Source organism: Herpailurus yagouaroundi, unplaced genomic scaffold (genome assembly GCF_014898765.1).
Source record: "Herpailurus yagouaroundi ecotype Mexico unplaced genomic scaffold, PumYag 184, whole genome shotgun sequence".
NCBI lineage: Eukaryota > Metazoa > Chordata > Mammalia > Carnivora > Felidae > Herpailurus > Herpailurus yagouaroundi.
The window spans coordinates 31063162-31086125 of NW_024412415.1; the positions used below are offsets into that span (position 1 = coordinate 31063162).

Below are 22964 nucleotides of genomic sequence, written 5' to 3' on the forward strand. Positions count from 1 at the left end.
AGAAACAATCCCCGCCCCTCATCCTGCTGCCAGTTATCAAAAGAAAGCTGGTTCCAACGCCAAGTTCCTTCCTGCCCTCCTGTCCTGGCTCACTCTGGACACCCACCGCCCAACCCGGGACATACATCTGAGGGAATAAATGAATACTACCAAACCCAGCACCACTGGCCAAGTCAGCACCATGCCAGACAACTGCCTGCAGGCGCTCTGCCCTCCAGGAGCCCTTCCCCGCTCACCCCAACCGGAAGAGCCCTGCGCCTCCTCTGAGCTTTTAGCACAACGAGTGGTGCCGCCTGGAACGCCCTGCCCTGACGTTCCTCGGGTAGTTAGATAATCACATGCCCCCTAGATTGAAGGCACTGTGTGGGCAGGGACCTGCCTGTCCATAAATCCTCAGCGGAGCCTGCTCAGCAGTTGTCCTGTTCTGCTGAGCCAGAAATAGACCTAGTCCTAAGGTTTACAAACTCACGAACCCTCGCTCTTTGCCTTTCCTTATCATCCGAGTCTCAGCTCAAACGTCCCTCCTCAGGGAAGCCTTCGCTGACCACCCTGCCTCATTCTCTTGAACTTACTCCTCTATTTCATTTTCTTCACACCCATGTCCCTGCCTGCTGTCTCCCTCACTAGAAGGTAAGCCCCCCTGAAGGCACACGCTCTGTCTTGTTTGCTGCTGCCTCTCCAGCACCCAAACAGGCACACGGTGGGCGGCCAACACCAAAGCACTAAGAGAAATGCACTCTTAGATGGGTGAGTTAAGGAAGGCGAGCGCAGTCAGTGCTGTGAACGCGCTTTATCTGAGCCCCCTTATGTAAGGTGCTCACCCGTGACCTTCTCCTTGGGCAGCCTTTCTAAGCCATACAGACCTCAGACAACTCATATCCATAGGCCCAAGGGGACACTGCAGAGCCAGGACCTGGGACGGTCGCCCAGCTCATCCCCATGGTAGGACTAGAATCTCATCTTCCCGACTTGCTGTCACACCACTGTGTCCAGCTCCTCTGATCCCGCCGCCCCCCCCCCCCCCACCCCATCGGCCCTTTGATTTAAGGTGGCGACTTTTCCAAAGGGACAGCAAAACCTTAGTAAGAAATCGGCCCGGGCTGATAGATGACACAAAGTTGGCACCAGCCTCAAGGTCGGAGGGAGTTATTTTAAGGTATTCAGATTTATTAGGAGGGGAGCAAGTCAGAGGAGGATTTAGGGGCTTGGCTCCTGGCAAGACATGTGGACAGGTCCCCGAGGAATCTAAGACAGACATTTCCTGTGCCATCTACCTCTGCCTTTGCCCCGCCACCCTGAGATGGATGGGGAGGCCTCTGGCATGAGGAATTTATTGGGAGCTGGTCAAATAAATCTGAAGTCTGGGATGTGAGCAGAACCTTCCCTGCTGGGGCCCTTGTCTGGGGATGTGCCGTGCAGTGAGCTGTCCCTGAGAGGCTGTGCCCCTCCGCAGAGGGCAGGCTATCTACAGTCTCCTGCAGACTCCAGGAGCCCAGCGCTCCTCAGCCTCCATGATGAATTAGACCCACTTCTCCTCTCCATTTGTCTGGCTCCTGCTGGGCGCTGCAGATAAAAGTGCATCTCACCATCCTAGCTGCAGCGTCTTTAGTTCAGAGGCCTTAGCTGCCCTGTCACCTTTCTTTCCCACGCAGACCCAGAGCTTCCTGGAGCTCTAGGTTCCTCTGGTCTCCTGAGTCTCCTACCGATCAATCCCTGTCCATCCTTGAAGGAGCTCAGTCCTCACCTCTTCCGGGGAGACCTCCCTGATTCCCCAGGGCAACCCAGGCTCTTCTTCATGAACTTTGAGCCTATGTTTGTGGCACGCGTGTTTATCTGCTTTCTGTAGCAGAGATGACGGGCAGCCTGTGCCCTTGCCAAACTCCAAGTTTTTAAAAAAAATTTTTTTAACGTTTATTCACTTTTGAGAGAGACAGACAGAGCATGAGTGGGGGAGGGGCAGCGAGAGAGAGGGAGACACAGCATCCAAAGCAGGCTCCACGCCCCGAGCTGTCGGCACAGAGCCCGATGTGGGGCTAGAACCCACATATTGTGAGATCATGACCTGAGCCGAAGTCGGGTGCTTAACCGACTGAGCCACCCAGGCGCCCTGCCAAACTCCAAACTCCCTGCCTTCCTGCCTACTCCACACCTCACATCTGGCATTGTCAGACCCTTAGTAGGTGCTCAATCAACATCTGTTGAACTAAATAGAAGGAAGTGGACACCTAAGTTTAATGCAAACCATCACATTCTTTTTCTTCACATGAGCTTGGGTGTTTGCCAGAGAAAGAGGTGACGGCCTTTTCTTTTGCATATGGACTATTTCAAGCATATTGTAAAGGTTAGAGAAAATTAAAGCATCGTATATTCATCACACAAATCTCATCATTCCCCATTTTTGCTATAGATGTTTTTATTTTCTTTTAAAAAATTTTTTTTTAAGTTTATCTATTTAGAGAGAGACAGAGAGCATGAGTTGGGGAGGGGCAGAGAGAGAGACAGAGAGAGAATCCCAAGCAGGCTCTGCACTGCCAGCACAGAGCCCGATGTAGGGTTCAAACTCACGAACGATGAGATTATGACCTGAGTCAAAGCCAAGAGTTGGACATTGAACTGACCGAGCCACCCAGATGCCCCAGACGTTATTTTCAAATAAAACAGCACACAGCCGAAATTCCTAGTGTAAACCTCCCTGTCCCTTCCTCTGCCCTCCCAGGGGCGACCTAAGCCCAACTTCAGCATTTACCATTGCCGTGTCTGTTTTTATACTTAGGCGCTACATATTCATTATTTTGCATGCTTTTGAACTTTATATAAATGATATTATATGGTATGCACGTCGCCTTCTGCAACTTGCATTTTTCACTCAATATTATAGATTTGAGATTCATGCAAGTAGACAGGTATAGCGCTCATTCATTCCTTTGAACTGCTGTGGAGATTCCATTGTGTGAATATATTAGGAGTCACCCATTTCCCACCTGGGGAACTTCTCCGGGTTTGCTCGCAGCTTTTCACCACTGTCAACAAGGATGCCGCTTGCACATGCTGGAGAAGCTCTCTGGAGAAGCTTTTCAAACTGCAGGTTGCAACCCAGAAGAGAGTCACAACACTGATACAAAAGGTTCCAAGTACTATTGAAAAAAATTAAGTGGAAGAGATTTTTCTTTTTTGTAATTAACTAAAGATATTTTATTTTTCAAAGTTTATTTATTTGAGAGACGGGGAGAAAGCACAAGTCAGGGAGGGGCAAAGGGAGAGGGTGAGAGGATCCCAAGCAGGCTCTGCGCTGTCAGCACAGAGCCCGACACGGGGCTTGAACACACAAAGCCGTGAGATCATGACCTGAGCCGAAACCAAGAGTCAAATGCTTAACCAACTGAGCCACCCAGGCGCCCCAGGTGGCAGATCTCTTCATTTGAATTTGCATTTTCTTGACTACCAGGGAGGTGAGCATCTTTTCCTATGCTTACTGCCCATCAAAATACCCTTTTCCTGTGACATGCATGTTCATATTCTCTGCCACTCTTTGAATGGTTGATCTTATTGATTTGTAGGATTTAACAATATACATTCTGCATATCAATCCTCTGTGGACTGTAGGTGTTACGAGCGCCTTGTCCCGGTCCGTGGCTTGCCTTTTTACTTCGTTTTGCCAGCTCTGACATCCTGATTCACAATGAGGCAAAAGGGGACCCCTGCCAGGTTGATTCTAGAGCAGGGTGAAAGCTTAGGTCTTTCTGCATCCCCAGAGAAGACCCCTAATAAACGTTTGGTGTCCATAACAGAACTCCCTTAATAAGTCTGTCAGATTTGCCTGGCAGAGAGCTGGGCTTACAGCAAGGGTTCTGTGGAGACTTAATGAATTGAGTCGTGGTTTTGCTACACTGAAAGAAAAGTCTCAATGTCCAGGCAGAGAAATCAGAAAGAGGGTATCTTCACTGCAAAAAGAACATTGGCTTTATGGAAGGATTTCCTGCAGGATGTCTATGAAGTTATGAGTCGATTTAACTCAGAATTCAACTTATGTCCAGAGTTCCAGAAAGCAAATTTGCGTCTCCAACAGGGAGCCCCAACCAAGCACCTTGACTTCAGTCATCCCTGTGAGCTCACAGTAGCCAAGTGATTCTTCGTACTTTACAGATGAACCAACAAAAAGTTAACGTCTTGTCCAGATCACATGGAATGCAGGGGCCAGGGAGGAGCTCGATCCCACACACCCTGATCTCCACCTGATAAAAGGCTGGGACCCAGAGCAATGGGTATTTTGAAGCCAACAGATCCCTAGGCTCTCAGACATAGGGGAACAAGCTGACCTTATTGGGAAGGAACCTATTACCTAACTCAAGCCAGGTTCAAGTCCGAATATCTCTATGTGTATCCCTGGGATACCAAGAAAGAGATGAAGGACAAACTCATATTCGACAGGACCTCAGAACAGGAATAGGAATGACAGCTCGCACTACTCGAAGGCCCACTTGCTTGGGCTGGGGGCTCCTTGGGCAGGGGCAGGGGCTTATCTGTCTCCACATTTCCAGGACTCAGCACAGTGTCTGGCACAAGGAAGGGGCTCAAGAGGTATCTGCTGAAGGAATGGATAGATGAAGGGATGGAGAGATGAACGGCTGGACGGAACGATGGACAGATACACAGACAAACGGATACACAGTTAATGGATGGACGGATGTTCCTCATCTGGAAGGAGCCCCAGGGAAAGACTCGGTGTCAACAGACCGTCTCAAGCAGGCAGCCAGATCTGGGAATCTGCTGCAGCTGTTCGTAAAACATACCAAGTGGCATAACTGCAAGAAATAATTGCTTCTAATTGGGCTGAATTATTCCGGCCATATACTAGACATATTTTTATAACTTTATTAATTATTCAATTTGAGGCCCATTACCCAGCCTGCCAAAATGGGCTTTCCTTATTAGAGGCTGATGGATTCCCCAGTTCGTCTGCTTCCTCTGCTGCTGGAGCACCGTTGGGCAGTTGCTGCCTGCCTCGGGGCCCCACTGGTGTCTGAGGACGGTGGGGCGGGGGGGGGGGGGGGGGGGGCAGGAGGGCAGGGCTGTCCCTGATAGGCAGGCTGGGAGTCAGAGACCCCGGAGGCCAATAAGGCTGTTTCAGGTGCTCTGCCTGGACATCCCAGGGGGCCATCAGATCTGCCTTCTCTGGCCTGGCCACGGAGGCAGAAAGGTGTCAGAACCCATCCAACCTGGCCTCTGTGGGTCACCCCCTGCCCAGATCCCTTCACCAACTCTTAATCACGACGGTCTCCCCTCCATCCAGTCTGCTCCCCACACAATGCCAAGTTAGCCTGCCGTATGTTCTTCAGTGGCCTCCAGTCACGGACAGGGGGAAGACAGCATGGCCCAGCTAGCCTGGGGGATTAGCCGGGACTGGAGGGGCAGACCAGAGGCTCCAGCATGCTCTCTGTTCCCATACCTAGGTCACAGGTTGGTCACAGATTGGCCGGGAAGAGGAAGAGTACAGAGGTTGCCCCACCAGCAAACAATACAGACTGAGTTGATGAAAAGTGGGCCGTTGGGGGCTCCCCGAGGCCCACGGAACAAGGCCAAGCTCCTTGGGCTGTTGGTGTCAGAGCACCACACCAGCTAGCCTGGCCTGGCCTCCTCCACACCAGACACCCTCTGCTTCAGCCACAGAGACCTGTTCACCATTCAGTACCTGTGCTTCGGTGGGTCAGTCTGCCTGGAATGCCCTCCCTTTCCACACCTGACTACTGAAACTTCAAATCCCACCCTTCTTTGAGCTCTGGTTCCAACGCCTTCTCGGCATCTTTTCCACTTTTCCAGCTGGATGTGACCTCTGCTTCTGCTGAAGGACCAACCTGACTCCTGGCCTCACATCACAATCCTTGGGAACACGCGCCTGGGTGACACTGGTAGGTGAGAACTTTCGGAAGATAAGAGACATGGCTTTGAATTCTCCCGAGCTGCCAGCCCAGAGCCCCACACTCTCCCCTAGTCCCAGCACCACCCATAGATCGTCATCCAGGGGAACCAAAACATGATAAAATGGGAGAGCAAACCCACTGGATCCCACTTAGCACTGTGCTGAATGTCCACCGTGTGCACACAGGGTGCAGGGCCCCGGGGGTCACAGAGACAAGACAGACAGACCCGGGCCCTGCCACGGAGAAGATCTCAGGCGATGGGAGCTGAGAGGACAGCAAACACGCAATCTAACGTTCGTCCAGCGTGGCATGGGCCACAGTGGGCATGTGTATACAGTCAAGGTCTGGGGAATAAGTGTCACAGTAGGGATGGCATCTGAGCTGAGCTTTAAAGGCAAAAGAGCAATGGGTCAGTGGATACGGGCAAGTTGTGGGTGGGGGGAGGGGAGAGAGTGATGGAAAATGAGGCTAAAACCTAGGCAGGCATCAGAGTCAGAGAAGCCTTACAGGCCTGGCCGAGGAGCTGGGGTACTTCCTGGTGGGCAAAGGGGAGCAGGAAAGTGACATGGCCCAATCTGCGTGTGAGCCTTCTCCCTACCTCCCAAGTGTGAGACCGGCTGGAGAGGGAAAGCGGGGAGCCCTGTAAGGAAGGGTAAACCAGAATGCTGAGTGTGGTCTCCAGAAACAGACAGCCTGAGTTCAAATCCTGTCACTTACTGGCTGTGTGTCCTCCAGCCAGGTGCTCAACCTCTCTGAGCCTCAGTTTCTTCATCTGAAAGATGGGGATAATAATGAATAGTGATGTCTAATGAAAGGACAGCATGTACAGTATGTGCTGATAGGACAGAAGTCTAAGTGGGACCAAAGTCCAGACCACCCTCCCTTTCAGCATCAAATGCCACCTCATCCCCAGCCGCACACTCTGGTGGAAACAGTCCTGAGTGAAGGCAGCACGCACTCTGGAGCAGGTGAGCGACCTCGGCTTCCTCAATGTCAGAACAAGGGTTGAATCCCCACCCCTGTAGGGAGATGGGACTCCCACCGCCAGCACTGCCCAGCATGCTGCGGGTCGGGGCCGACTGGGGCAGAGCTGAAAGCCCTTGGGGTCCCCGGGCTGGGCTTAGAGAGCGGCCCCAGAGAGCACGCACCTCCCCCCTCCTCTTCCCTGCCAGGGTTCCAGACGGTTCTTTCTCTAGGCTGGTGGGGCCAAGATGGGAGCAGTGCGAGATTCCCCTCCTAGAGGGCCGTGTTTCCCATGGAGACCCAGCCCACGCACCCCTCCTGGGAACGAGGCTGTGCGCTTACATGTGCGCGTCTGCGTGTGTGTGTGTGTGTGTGTGTGTGTGTGTGTGTGTGTCGGGGGTGGGCACGGTGTCCTTTTCATGCCTGGGCGGGGCCGGGGAGCGGCGGCAGCACTGCCTGCCAGCCCCACACGAAGACACCGGCTTGGCTGCTGTTTCTGTCACATTCTACGCGGGCTCTCCCACCCTCCTCCCTCTCCCCGGGTCGTGAGCCTCCCTGTGCGTCACTTACTTATTGATTTTGTTCTCAGGGAGCAGATGGCCGGAGCTGAGTCTGGCAGAATGTGCCTCCCTCCCCTCCTCTGTGACAGCCCCCTTGAACACGCGGCTCACGCAGGCTGCAGGCTACCCAGTTTCCGGATTTCCCAGACAAAAACTGACTTTCAGGAGAGGCCACACGTGCCCTTGCCTGACTCTCCATCCTGCTTGGATGGCATTGGTCCCAGTACCTCTTCTGGTCTGAGAGGCACAGTGTGGGAGGGGATGAAACCCTGAGGGGCTGCCCTCCCTCAAGGAACCGGGGTTGGGGGGGGGGAGGGCAGAAGCCCCATGCCTCCTCTGCGCCATGGCCAGCCTCCCTTGGACTTGGGAAGGAGGCCCTTAGGTCTCCTCTCCTTTCCTGGTGGGTGTCATCGCAGGAGCAAGACACAGTCCTGGGGCAGAGATGAGGTGGGGAGACAAGCTGTCCTCAGTCCCATGTTCTGGGGCCTCCACAGGCTGCTCCGCCCCCAGCGTCATCCTCACCCCCACAACGGTCTGGGCCCTACGAGGGCACAGCACACCCACATCTGCTCCCTCTCACTCCCTGTTTCTCCTGAAAGTCACCTCAGGAGAGGAAGAAACTCTGGAAGGGGGATAACAAACCTCTTCACTAGCTTCCAGAACATAGCCAAGGCTGGGGGGAGGGGGGGTGGTCTTAAAAGGGGGAAGGCAGGGGCTGGGGGGGGGAGGGAGGCGACAGCCAGGGGCAAATCCAGCTTCTTGCCATCCCTTCCCTGCCGCCCCCATCCCCGCCCCCCACCCCCAGGACTCGGGCAGTTTCTGGGTTGAGGTCTCTTTCAGCCTCCACCACAGGCTCCTCACACGTGTGTATGTTGTCCCCTTTCTTATCCCCGTGGCCTGTGGAAAAAGCCAGGCAGACCCAACTCTGACATTCACCAAATGTGGGGCCTCAGGCCACCACTTAGCCTCCCTGTGCCTCAGTTTCTTCATCTACAAATGAGAGCACAGCACACACCTGTTTCCTTCTTTCCTGTACCCTCCCCACGATGACTTTCCTGGGCCATCCAGGTGCCCCCACGCATGAAAGCCAGAGGCCTTCTCTCTCCCTGGACTCCTCCAACTCCCTTCCTCTGTGCTAGTAGTTCAGAGTTCCCCGAGGATGGGGGCTATGCCCTCCACGTCCCCAAATCCGCCCCCCACCCCGCTTTAGCCCTGAACCCCTGGCAGTGCTGTCCTCTGAGAGGAGCTCAATAATGTGCATTAAGTGGAACTCGAGGGACAGGAGCCACTGAGCCGATGGGGCTGGTGGCCCTTGCTACTGACTTCTTTTTGGTTCGAAATTAGAATTCTGGGGTGAATAGCAGCTTCTCTTACGCACAGACCTTGAAAAAGCATTTACTGCCGCATCCGCCTCTCCCTTCTGTTCCCGTCACGGTGACTGAGCCCCAGCGTGCGGCGTTGACACGGAGCCCACTGTCCCGGGGAGGCCCACAGGCGCACCAGATGCCGGCAGAAGGCAGCCCAGGCGGTTCTGCGAGGGGCCGCGGGCTGGGCAGAGCAGCATGTGAGAAAAAGCAAGTGTGATTGCTTTGTGGTGATTCATCTGAAGTTGCTTTAACCTTGACAGCCAGCTCAGCGTAGAGAAAAAAAAAAAACAACCGGGGAGCACCAGCCCTCCCTGTTGGCATGACGCCCCTCCACACGCCCCCTCCCTGATGAGGCGACCAAGGCTCAACAGGACCCCCCCACCCGGGGGAGGCAAGGATGTGAGTCATGAGGCTGCCTCCACCCATGGCTGCCCTCCTCCCCACTCCTCTTCCAGGTCCCAGAATGTAGAGAGAGAATCGAAAGAAGGCCGTGCACGGGGGGCAGGGGAGAGGAGACTCCCTCCCCAGAGGTCAGTGGGAAGGTCACCAGGGCCCTTGATTAGGTAAGGAGATGCTAGATTTTGACTTCCCAGAAAAAGAGCATCACGGGATTTGACAGTGGACTAGCCACACCAACCCTCCGGTTTTATGGATGAGAAAACTGAGGCTCACAGAGAGGGAAGGACTTAGCTAGGGTCGCCCAGGCAGCGGTAGGACCTGAAGCCAGCTTTCCTGTGTGTTGTGGCACAGGACCTCCATTTCTTTAGAGGCAGTGTGAAGCTGTGGAAGGACACAGTTCTGGGTTGTAATCCCAGATCTGCCACTCATTAGCTGGGTGAGTAACAGAAGCTACTCTTCTTCCTGGAGCTTTGGTTTCTTTATAAAATGGAGATAGCACCCATGACCTCTCCAAGCTGTCGGGGGATGAGATGAGATTGTCTATGTGCAGCATCTGGGAGTGGTGGGAGCAGGAATCCCCATTCACCTTCCTCCATAGACCCTGTGGCCCCTCACGCTTCCTTCTCTCCCACTGCTCCCACTCGGGCTCCTTACCCCATTGCTCAGAGGGATCCCCAAAGTTTTGGTAGCAGACCTATGGGGCTGCGCCCACTCACTCCCCCATCGGGCCCTGCCCATCTCCTTCTGGGCCCCCTCACCGGCCCCAGGGCAAAGGCAGGAACCCTGGCCCGCATCGTGTACTTGCGCTTTGTCCCCATGCCCTGTGCTGCCAGACTGTGACGTCTCCATATTCATCAGCGAGAAGTGTGCCCAGGGGTCCCGGAGATGGGGACTCTTCCCTGATGTACTTTTCAAGCCAGGCAGATGGCGGGGTGGCCCCTCTGGAAATTCCCAATCTCAGTGCCTTGGCCTGACCTGCGGTCATGAATCTGTGCTCTGGGCCTGGGCTAAGGAACCAGGAGGGTCTGGAACCTTTAGGGTCATCTGCACAAAAGTCTGTAGAACTTGGTCTATTTGGTTTGATATGATGAGATCCATGTGCCTCTATGACAACTCTAGCCCTGAACTCCTAGAGCAGCTGGTGGGAGACAGGAGGCCTGGGAGCTCTGCCACTACCTCCCTGGGTAACCTCAGAAGCGGTTTCCCTTCTCTAGGCCTCAGTTTGCCCGTCTTTAAAATGGAAGTAGACCCAACAATTTCTACGGTCTCTCCCAGCTCTTGATTCAACGGCTTCAGGTTAAATTATGAGATCTCAGACACGGTTCCAGGATCCCAGACCATGCTTTCTAATACTCTATTCCAGGAATTTGTGGCTTTATGGAAGATATGTGAAGAGACCTTCAGGAAAACAGCAATGTGAGATTCCTATGCCTCAGAGCCATGAGGGTCAGCACGGAGCACTACGGAAAGATGAAGAGGCCCTAGAACGCCCCGGACCAGGCAGTGGGGGCTGGGCCAGAGCCTTGATGCCGATCCAGAGCCAAGGAGCCCAGATACAGACAGTGGGCATACTGCACACAGCCCAGAATTCTGGAGGGAAGACAGAGTTCCCAAGAACATAGTGGAGAAAGGGGTTCAGGGCCTGATCTCTCTTTCAACGTTTTTTGTTTTTTTTTTATTTATTTTTGGGACAGAGAGAGACAGAGCATGAACGGGGGAGGGGCAGAGAGAGAGGGAGACACAGAATCGGAAACAGGCTCCAGGCTCCGAGCCATCCGCCCAGAGCCTGACGCGGGGCTCGAACTCACGGACTGCGAGATCGTGACCTGGCCGAAGCCGGACGCTTAACCGACTGCACCACCCAGGCGCCCCCTGATCTCTCTTTCAACCATCCTTGCAAATAGTCACAGCAGCACGGGGAGATCCAATTCTGGTTACGGTCTTTCTGCCTTTTCTACTGCTTTCAAACATTACTTCTAAACTGGCCCTGCCCCCAGGAAGGCCCGGTGGCATAGCTCCAAAATGTCCACCAAAGGCTCAAATAATCACATTTATTTTTTTTTTTAATGAATGCCAATTCTGCATTTCATTCTATAATAAATCTTTATTTGTTTTGATATAAGGAGCAACATTTAAGGGGCGCCTGGGTGGCGCAGTCGGTTAAGCGTCCGACTTCAGCCAGGTCACGATCTCGCGGCCCGTGAGTTCGAGCCCCGCGTCAGGCTCTGGGCGGATGGCTCGGAGCCTGGAGCCTGTTTCCGATTCTGTGTCTCCCTCTCTCTCTGCCCCTCCCCCGTTCATGCTCTGTCTCTCTGTGTCCCAAAAATAAATAAAAAACGTTGAAAAAAAAATTTTTTTTAATTAAAAAAAAATAAATTACTTATCAGATAACTAATGTACCATTACATGGTGAAAAATTACACTCCATAGTTTCAAAAACCTTTAGCAGAAGTCTTTTTAAAAAAATGCTCAGAAAACTTGATATCCACATGTAAAAAAACCTAAGTTGGACCCCCGCCTTATACCATATACAAAAATTAATTAAAAATGGATCAAAGACCTTAATGCAAGATAAAACTCTTAGACAAAACACAGAGGAAGACTTCATGACATTGGATTTGGCAATGATTTCTTTTTTTTTTTTTAATTTTTTTTTTCAACGTTTATTTATTTTTGGGACAGAGAGAGACAGAGCATGAACGGGGGAGGGGCAGAGAGAGAGGGAGACACAGAATCAGAAACAGGCTCCAGGCTCTGAGCCATCAGCCCAGAGCCTGATGCGAGCCTGACACGGGGCTCGAACTCACGGACCGCGAGATCGTGACCTGGCTGAAGTCGGACGCTTAACCGACTGCGCCACCCAGGCACCCCAGGCAATGATTTCTTGAATACGAGACCAACAGCACAGGCAACAACAAAAAAAAAACTAAGAAACTGGACTTCATCAAAATCAAAATATTTTGTGCATGAAAGGACCCTAATTAACAGAGCATAAAGGCAACTCACAGAAGGAGAGAAAATGTTTTCAAATCATATATTCGATAAGGGATTAATATCCAGAATATATAAAGAACTCCTACGACTCAGCAACAACAAACAGCCCAATTAAAAAACGGGCAAAGGACTTGAGTAGACATTTTTCTAAAGAAGATCTAGACACAGTCAATAAGCACATGAAAAGATGCTTGACATCACTAATCAGTAGGGAAAATGCAAATCAAAACCACAATGAAATACCACTTCATACCCACTGGGATGGCAGTTATTAGGAGAAGAAAAAAAAAAATCCTGAAAATAACAAGCACTGGCAAGGGTTTGGAGAAAGCAGAACCCTTGGGCATTGGGCATTGCTGGGAAATGTGAAATGGTACAGATATTGTGGAATAAGTTATGATGATTCCTCAAAAAATTAGACGTAGAATTATCCTATGATCCAGCAATCCACTTCTGGATTATACGCCCCGAAGAAGCGAAAGTAGAAACTTGAAAAGCGATCTGCATACCCGTGTTTCTAGCAGCATTATTCACAATAGTCAAAGAGTGGAGGCAACGCAAGGGTCCCCTGATGAACAGATCAACAGAATGAGGTATGTACAGACAGTGGAATGTTATTCAGCCTTATAAAGCAAACAAGTTCTGATACGTGCTACAGTACGGATGAACCTTGAATATAGGAGGCTAAGTGACGTAAGACAGACACAGAAAGTCAAATATTATAGAAGGTGCCTAGAGTAGTCAAATTCTTAGGGACAGAAAATAGAATGTGGTTGCTATGGCTAAGGGGAGGGGAGGATGAGAGCTAGTGTTTAAGGAGTATGGAGCTTCAGGTGGGGAAGATGAAAAAGTTCCGGAGATGGATAGTCATGACAGCTGTTCGACAATGTGAACACACTTAATGCCACAGACCTGTCCGCTTAAAAATGGTTAAAATGGTAAATTCCATGCCACGTATATCTTATCACACATGCGCACACAAATCTAGTAAACACGTACCTTAGTTTGAAAAGCACTGCCCTCCAGGGTCCCAGGCCACTTTAGGAGCGTGGGCATATTTCCGAACTGGCAACTGTTTTATTTTAATCTGCAGGGATAACGGAAAGCCAAGGCAGCCAGGGGTCCCACCCACCATTCAAGAGAACAAGGTACTCCCGAGTGGTGGCCCAGCATGGTGGGCCATGAAAGTAATGCCTCACGCCCGGTGTGGGGTGGTGGGGAGGTCTCATCAGACAGTGAGATGCTGGGTAGCGAGGTTTTACTGTCCTGCACTCTGTCCCCGCACACAGATGGAACAAGTTCAGTGGAATCCAAGGATGGGGGAGATGGTGGGGAAATGGAGAGGTCTCTCAGCCCCCCCCCCCAGCCCCTCTGGGGGAAGCCAGAGACCAAAACACCACGCTAGCAGGGCGCCTGGTTGGGTTGGGCGTCCGACTTCGGCTCAGGTCATGACCTCACGGCTCTTGAGTTCGAGCCCCGTGTCAGGCTCTGTGCTGACAGCTCAGAGCCTGGAGCCTGCTTTGGATTCTGTGTCTCCTTCTCTCTCTGCCCCAACCCCCGCTCGCACTCTGTCTCTGTCTCTCAAAAATGAATAAATGTTAAAAAAAGAAAAGAAAAGAAAAAGAAAAAAAAAAAAAAAACCACCACGCTAGAGCCCGGAACTCGAACTGCAAAGCATCACGGGATGGGAGGCAGAGGGGCAGGGCCCGGGAAATACAATAATTAAATAATACAATGAAGGCTTAAGTTTCCAAGCTGATTCTTGGGGTATCATTTGTAAAAGTTAACAGGGCATATTTAATTTGGGAATTGGCTCACGTCCTTCTCCTTACAGCTGAAACCTCATAAATGAAATATACTGGATCATTGCCCAGTGCGGAAATAAAAGTTATGAATAATGTTTCTATCTCAATCATTGTCAGCGCTTTAATATTCCTAATTACTTTAAAAAGCTAGATATTCAATATAGGAAAACTTTTTTTTTTCTTTTTATCTCCACTTGTGAGATTAGTACAATTTAATAACAGTCGCTCTTTCGTCTTTATTCAGTGTAAACTGACATTTCATCCTTTCACTCTTCATTATTATAGGGGATGGAGGTTTATGACCAAGCATGGAGCCACTCCATTTCCCCATATTGGTCCGTCTAACACCTTGGAATTCTCCGCAACAGCTCACGTGTCCACCCCCCAGGCAAATCAGCATCACCTCGCTTTCTTATGGAGCAGAGAGAATTCAGTCCAGGCCTTAAAGAAATCAGGCTATGGGGTTCGAAGTCCAGAAAAGAACAAAAAGCCTCCCACCTCCACTCCAGTACTAGATAGATCTGTCCCCTTCACAACTGTCAAAGTCATAAATCCCTTGGCAGCCACAAAGGGCAGGACAGGGCAGGCAGTAGGATGATGGATCTTTATAACCCTCCCTGCCACTTCCAGGAATTTATCCTAAGAAGAAATCGGGACAAATGGGCAAAGATAAATGCACCAGAAAAATCACTGTTGCGTTTTTTATACAGGGCCACAGTCCCTTGCCCACAATCCAAAAATCCCTAAGAAGTCCAAAAGAAAATTGTTTTTAAAGTTCGGCACCAAAATTCATTTAGAGGCCAGATGTGCATGGAAATGATTTGTGGTTATATATTGTCTCAGTGTCACTAGATGCGATTAGTCATATACCCCTTCAGAAATATTACTATGTTTCATCCCAGGGTGCTACCAGGACACCACTGAGGCCATAGGTCATATATGTATAGTCATCATACATTTCCTAACCTCTGAAAAAACTGAAATTCTGAAATTGACAGGCCCCAAGGATCCTGAACAGAGGATGGTGGGGTCTGCAGTAGTGAAAACCCCAAAATGATTTAAATGCCCATCCATGAGAGACTGGTCACATGAATCTGGTAATCCAACGTTTTTTGTTTGTTTTTTTTTTGGCGGGGGACAGAGGGAGACAGAGCATGAACGGGGGAGGGGCAGAGAGAGAGGGAGACACAGAATCGGAAACAGGCTCCAGGCTCTGAGCCATCAGCCCAGAGCCTGACGCGGGGCTCGAACTCACGGACCGCGAGATCGTGACCTGGCTGAAGTCGGACGCTTAACCGACTGCGCCACCCAGGCGCCCCTGAATCTGGTAATCCATAGAAAGAAACTCTATAAAGCCCATTAAAAATTTAAAGGGAGACTCATGTTTATTGACAAGGAAATGAGTGCGTGACCTAAGTTAAATTTAAAAAGTTCCAGAACAGCACATACACATGATCTCATTATAAAAGTTGGATCCAGATCTAGCTCTCCGTGCAAATATGTAGAGAGATGACAGCAAGGGCGAGCACCCAATGCTGGAGGCGTCTGTCTCTGGGTGTGTGTGTCTAACCTTTCTGTACGCTTCTGGTACAGTTTGGATTTTCTTTTTATTTACTGTATTGTATTGATTGTATTTTACTTTTTATTTTTTAATGTTTATTTTTGAGAGACGGAGTGTGAGTGGGGGAGGGGAAGAGAGACAGACAGACAGATGGACAGACAGACAGAATCTGAAGCAGGCTCCAGGCTCTGAGGTGTCAGCACAGAGCCCGACGCAGGGCTTGAACTCACAAACCACAAGACCATGGCCTGAGCTGAAGTCGGATGCTTAACCAACTGAGCCACCCAGGCACCCCTCTATTGTGCTTTTTGAGAGAGAAAGAGGGCACAAGTGAGCAAGGGGCAGAGAGAGAGAGAGAGAGAGAGAGAGAGAGAGAGAGAGAGAGAGAATCCCATGAGGGGCAAGGAGAGAGAGAGAGAAGTGAGGCTCACCCAAAGTGGGGCTCGAGCTCACCCCATGAGGGACTCGAACTCACCAACCGTGAGCTGAAGTCAGATAGTTAGCTGACTGAGCCCCCCAGATGCCCTGGATTTTCTTTTTAACGTGAACAGGTATAATTTTATAATCAGAAAAACAAGAATGATGCTTTCCATTAAACAGAAACCAAAGCTTCCCTGCAAGGGTACCACACATACAGACATGCACACGGCCAGCTCCCATGCAGAAATCTCCAGAGGTACACACTGCACTCACCAGGACACCCATCCGCAGGGGCCCGGGCCCCACAGAGACCCCAAGGCACGCTGAGGCAGACAGGCAGACAGGCATCCAGTGGCACACTAGCAAGCACGTGCAAATGGCTTGCAGTACACCTAGTCACAGTTCGTGACCCGCAGCGGATTCATCTGTCTGCACGACACTATCTCAGGGACACATCTTTCAAGCAGATCCTTCTTTCCTCTGTGAGCAGCACTGTTTTCTCATCAAAGACCGATCTCAACCCTAAGCTGTATTAACAGAGGTTCAGGATCCAGAGGAAGAACATAAAAATTAAGAGTTCAAGTTTGGGACTCAGGTTTTTGCTTGCTTCACAGCCCCGGTTTCACCATGTACCAGGTGCGAGCCTGTGGAAGGTTCTTTAGCCTTTCTGTGCTTCGACTTTCTCATCCATAAATAGGGCTCATAATCATTCCTCTTCCATAGGGTTGTGAAAACTAAGTGAGAAGAGTACCTAGTGCATAGTAAAATTCAACAAATAACTTATTTCTATTATTCTTTTTTCCAGGCAAGCCTATGTTGTGTGGTCAGACCCAGGAATGATAGTTTAAGAGGAAGAAAGGCCACAGCCAATGGATGGGGAAGGCAGATCAGACCATGTCAGGAGAAACAAAAGAGTTTGGAGAATAAAAACCTGGGGAAAGAAGTGATTGCTATCTCTGACACCCAAAGGGCTGACCCATGGAAGGAAACTCTGGTTTCTTCTATGTAGCCCCAGTGGTTGTTATCGACTACTTATTTTTTTAATGTTTATTTATTTTTGAAAGAGAGAAAGAGTGTGAGCAAGGAAGGGGCAGAGAGAGAGAGGGAGATACAGAATCTGAAACAGGCTCCAGGCTCTGAGCTGCCAGCACAGAGCCCAAGGCGGGGCTCAAACTCATGATGAGATGATGACCTGAGCCGAAGTTGGATGCTGAACCGACTGAGCCACCCAGGTGCCCCCTATTATCAACTACTTTTTTGAAGAACATCTTCCCATACACAGTCTGTGGCCTTGTTCACTGATCACCTTGGGAGAAATCCCAGACACGGCTGGGAGAGTCATGGCAATCCATCACCCTGCCCTGGGCTTTACCATGAGTGAGAACTGACTGTTGAAAGCTTGAGACAGGTTTCCACTCAGTAGAAGGGGAAACTTTCCGATAGTCAGCATGTGCTTTCACTGGAGGCAGGGAGCTCTTTGTTAATGGAGGGACTCAGGAAGGAGTCAGAAGGCACTTAGTGACATCCAAGTATTCAATGCCCTGAGTGACTCTGAAAGTCAGAGTGTGTGAATTCCTGTCCTTCAATGCTGGTTCCAGCAGAGGGTTGGAAGCCATCTTTCGGGGCCTCCTCCAGGCTCAGTACTACATTCCTTCGAGTAGACTTAGGGGGTGGTGGCTCTTCAGCCCACGAACATGGGTTTAATTGAGGAAACAGCTTATGGGTTGCTCGGCACCAAGTCTGATGACTGAATCGGGGGTGGGGAAATTGGGCAGTCCAATTTTGTACTGGCAACTACCGAGGCCATTTCCCTGTACGTTACACCATACTGTATGTTGGTACGCTGTATGTTACCTCCAACCTGCCCAGTCCTGTTAAATCGACTGCCGCCTTCTTTCCATTTCTTTCACCAGACAGAAACCCTGAGAGAGGCAGACCATGTCTGAAAGACCTGTCAGGGCCCACCCCGTGCCCAGCACAGCCCAGCATATGGTAAACAGCAAACACACTTAGGCTGATTGCCGATGGTGGTTTACACGCACTCAGGGCTCCTGAGACTCAGGCTGTATTTCAACCGCCAACAGGCTGCCCTTGACACTGTAATCCAGCAGCAGCAAGCAGACCTGTCCCAGCAGGGTTCACCTAATCCACGTTAGCTCTTCATCAAAGATTCACGGTAAACAAAGGTACATAAAACAAAACATGGACGAGCACAAGCGGGGAAGAAGCTCTTGAACACTTTAGCCAACACGTTTCCTGTTTGTTCACCGAAAGACTAATTGGACACATTTCTTTACCTCAGGAGACTCTCAGGTTTACTTTCTGTTGTTTCGAGGAATCCCTGGCCCACCGCAAAGCAGGGAAACAGGTGGCAGGAGGGGACCACCGTGGTCACTGGAGGCCCAGTGCATTGCAGAGAGTCTCCTGAGTACCCCAGATTCTGGCCCCTCCAAGCCAAGATAACCACCCAGGCTCAAAACAAAACCACATCTAATAGCCTTGCTGTGGAGTATATCCTCATGCACTGGGTAGACAGAGAGGCTCCAGTCAAAGGCTTTGGAAAAAAAAAAAACTAGAACTAGATATTTCCACCCCAGCAGAGCCAGTGGAAAGGGAAAGAGCACCACATTGGGCCAACACGGGCCCACCTTTCCCCTCTTCAAGTTTTCATGACCATTGCGGCCGTCTGTAATGGGACGGGGAATGGGGAGGTGGGTCCCAAAGACAGGCAAATACTGGGGGTTAGATCCCCAATGGATCTGCTTAGATATGCTATTGTCTCAAGTCACAATAAAGAGGACACTCTACCGCAGCTCAAAGCAGGAAGAAAACCGGGCTTCAACACTCATTGAGGCCTGTTTGAAAATCGCAGAAGACCATGATGTGAACCGACCACTGACTGCAACCTGTGCCAATGGAAAGAGGGTCATCTGTGAGAATTCAGGGGAAACGAGCCAGAAGAGCAGGAGTGGTCTTCAGCTGGGGTCTTGGCAGAGGACTCCCAGAGCAGCTGCTGGGTGTGCCCCACCCCCTCGGTGGCCAGTCCCACAGCAGAGACGATGCCCTGTAGGTCTGTCCCAAGAGCGTCTGTCTCACCCCATCCTTTCTAGGAAGCCTTCTCCAGACAATATGAACTTTCTACCCAGACAAATGCAGGAATCCAGTGACCCACGCCCTAAGAGTCTCATCCTCCTACTTTTGGGGACACAGAGATATCCCAGTGCCCACCAGTCTCATGAATTGGTCCCTCAAGCTTCTGTAAGCACCCACAGAACTTGGCCTTTAAACCCATGAAGCTGAGGACCAGGCCTTCACCACAATCCTTGACCCCCTGGGTCTGCACCCTTGGGTGGCATCTCAATTTCACACCAACCCTTGAAAGACCATATCTAGAAGTGTTTCAACAAGTCAGAGCTGTACAATACTCCACAGTTCCATACACATGTGATGCACAACGCCCCTCCAGACCCCACAAACAATTACCCCCACGCCCCTGGAGACTTCTGCCCCAAGTGTCATCATGTAAACTGCAGGTTTCCCTCCTCCCTGATGCTCACACTCGCCTGGGCTGCCCCAGGCCAACGCAAAGAATTCAGCACGCACATGGCATGGCCCCTCCCAAACCAGAGCCAAGGGACCCCTCCTGGCCCCAAAAGGCCCCAGACTCACCGCTGGAACAGTCGGGCCCTCCCCAGCCGGGCTCACAGTGGCAGGTGTCCGGGGAAACACAGCGGCCGTGCACACACTCTTCCGTACACAGGGCTGCAGGGGGCCGGGAGAGAGGGAGGAAGAACAGAAACAGACAGTGAAAACCAACCATCTGGTCAAAGAGCATAAACCACTTTATAATGATCCCCTGGGGCCCAAGGATGCTCAGAATGCATCACTGGCTTTGGGGGAAATCAAGCTAACTCCTGACCCCAGTCATTTAATTAACTCTGAAATGGATCCAACCGGAGTGTGCTTCATCCCAGCCTCATTTCCTAAAAGGAAACCCGAGCCTGAGAAATGGAAGCCCTAGCTTTTCAAGAACATTATGTCCAAGATTTAACACTTGGAGACCCTCCACAAACCCCGGCCCTAAACCCACACTCCTACTCTCTTTCCCGTAAGCTCAGGAAGTGACCGGTCACGTCCATCTTCGGCTCTCCCCAGTTTCTTTCCACAAGGGCCCCGAATTGTATCAGGTTGCCTGAAAGGTAGCAGGTTCCCCCCACCTTCTGCTCTCCTCCCCAAATGTCCCTATTTTGGGGCTCTCAAATGTCAGCAAATCTGCAAAGTACACAAATGCTAAGGAAAAAGCAACAGCTAATTATAAGAAAGTAATTAAGAGAGACATCTACGATGATGATAATTGTAATTAGAAAGTGTCTGGCAATTTCTTATCATGCAGTCAAATGCTACAGCCTCCTGAGCCGGGAGGCAGCAGCAGCAGCAGCAAACTTTCCATCAACTTCCTCCAGTGCCGAGAAGGCTTATTGGCAGCGGTTTGAGGAAGGGGGATTATTTCTCTCTTCCTTTGACATCCACATTTTCTCAAGGTCGTCCTTTGCTCCTGCGAGATCTGCCCCACCATCTAATCCATCAGTGAAGGATTACAGAAAACCCCCATTTGCCACCCAGGCCAATTTTGTAAGCTCAGGAAATCAGCAGCTACCATCGACCCTGTCAATTTCTTAGACGGCATCTAGATGAACTGCTTCTTTCTGACAAGCAATGAGAGAGACCTTCTCTCTGCCTGGAACTGGCCTGGGCTGGGGAAGCAGGTGGGCCCCAACGGGGAGCTCTGAGGAGCAACCACTGATCTCCAAACACCCCCTCTATTGCCATGTCCACTGCCTGGCCTGGAGGTCCACCGAGAGGCCGCTGCCAGGTTAGACAACAAAGTCCATTTTAGGGCTGGTGTGAGGTCCCTCTGGCCCCTCCCCAACACGGATGCTGACCCTGAAGCTGTTGCCTTGGCTTTGCCCAAGCCCCCAGAGGAGTCATTTCAGATGCCCCACACACAGGTCAGTGGTCTGCAGTCAGCCTGTCCTCTACAAGCCCGGCTATGGTATGTCTGGGGAGGGCCCTGGCACCCAAGTCCTTCTCATTTGCACAGGTGGCCTTCAGGGAGGGTTCTGGTCTGTAAAGATCTCCACATGCCCTCGCTTGGAGCTCCAGAGGATGGCCAGGGCCGACCAGTTCACCCAGTTGTCACTGGGGAACTGGGCTGGCCCCTGGCCCCAGTGACCAGCTCCACTTAAGAGTCACAGTGAGCTGCTCACCCAGCAGCTAGAAAGACTTCATTGGCCACTCCTGCCGCCCTAGCTGTCTCTCCTCCACCGGCCTTTCCAAACTCAAATGGGTCAATGTGCCCAGAACACACTGGACTCCAGATGTCCATCCCCAGGCTCCCCCTCAGCACCCAGCCCCAAGCTGGCCAGCACCCAGCCCAGCCAGCTCCAAGCCCTGGCCTCAGCTGCTCCTTTCCCCCATCTGCACCCCCAGAGGCTGAGGCTCCAGCATGGTCCACTGCTGGCCCCCTCAGCCTTCCCGCAGACCCTCCCGTCAGCTCGTCAGATTAGCTCAAGACCCCTCCAGCTGCTTTCTGACTGCACAGAGCAACACCTTGATCCCGGGGGGCTCTGCCTGGGGGCAGCGAGGGCAGACAGGGAACAACAAAACTCCAAGCATCAGGGCTAGAAGAGACCTCAGAGAAAATCATGTCCAACCCCTTCATTTTAGACCCAGAGGAACTGAGGCCCGAGTGTTTGTGACCTCATGGATAGCGTGTGGTCTCTTGACCAGGAAGGAAGGACTCGAGGATGAGCCTCCTGAGAGGGAGGGGAGAGGTGCCCAAGGCCACGGACCTTCACCTCTCACCCAGCTGGATGTCTCCCTCTGCCCAGATAGCTCAGGGGCTGGGGAAGCCAGCCCAGAGGGACAGCACAGGGTGCTGGGGTTGACCCCAAGGAGGGTGAGAGCTGAAGGCAGAGGCCAGAGAAGCTGCTTCCAACACACTGAGCCCCCTGCAGGGGGTGCTGCGCAGGGGGCTCAGGGCAGCTCAAGGGCGGAAGGAGGAAAGACCAAGTGTCCTGCTAACCCTGGCCTCTCTCTGGCCCTTCTCCCCCGGGAGACCTGAGCACAGGCCTACCTCCTGCACCCTCCCCCTCGCCGGAAGGGTGAGGCCTTCGGGGGCTCCGGGCAAGCCCCACGCCACCTTTTCCCTTGGCCTCTCCCCAAAACCCCAGGAAGCCCTAGGAAAATCTGTCGAGCACCTCCCCCATCTCAGCCCTGTATCCAGCACCGGCCCCCAGTGACCCCATGTGTGTAGAAGAGCCCCCCCCCGGCCCCCCACTCCCGGTGTGGCTGCTGTCCCTGTGGTCCCTCAAGACCTCATTATCCCCTGCCCCTCCTCATCACCCTAGTATCGTGCCTGGGCTATCTGTGTGTCAAAACCTGAATCCGTTCATATTTCATAGGTGTCGTTTAGGCGGTGTCGCTTGAAGCATGAGCCATTGATGGCAGAGATCCAAGGCTCAGACAGCCATATTTGGCAATTGGGCCACTGTGTGCTGATGGGCCTGGCGGAGAGGGCCCAGGACGTGGGTGCTGGGAGGACAGTCTCCTGAGGAGAACGGAGGGGAGACGCATGCTCCTCCCTGGGGCGGGGGCACCTGACTCCTACCCTTGACTCCACTGTGGCCCAGAGGTGGACAGCCCCTCTACAGACGCCTAGGGTTTACACAACAGCCACTCCTGGAGTGAACAGGTGCCCGAAGTTCTTTCCAACCCCAGCCCCTCGTGCCGGCCTCTGTCTAGGCCCTGGGAGGGGCCGAGTTAGGCTTCTGCCACACCGGCCTCCCTCTTCTCTGCCCTGTGACTCCAAACAGGGGCCTTTTGTTAAGCCCCTCTTTCCGTTGCTGTTGGGGACAGGGAAGCAGAGGCTGGCCGTGACATAGGCTCACAGTGTGAGCGAGGGCCAGCCACCTTCC

General features: G+C 51.8%; 1 protein-coding gene across 17 annotated transcripts in view; it reads right to left on the reverse strand.

The window, feature by feature from the left end:
- MEGF11 (multiple EGF like domains 11) overlaps positions 1 to 22964 on the reverse strand; it is a 363514-nt gene that overhangs the window by 165534 nt on the left and 175016 nt on the right. For all 17 annotated transcript variants that reach the window (XR_005795871.1, XM_040493025.1, XM_040493026.1 and 14 more), the window contains exon 5: positions 19657 to 19749. Coding sequence is in view for 16 of the 17 variants with exons in the window: in XM_040493025.1 (XP_040348959.1) it covers positions 19657 to 19749 (93 nt within the window). In the remaining variant the exon portion in view is untranslated. The remainder of the gene's footprint in view (positions 1 to 19656; positions 19750 to 22964) is intronic.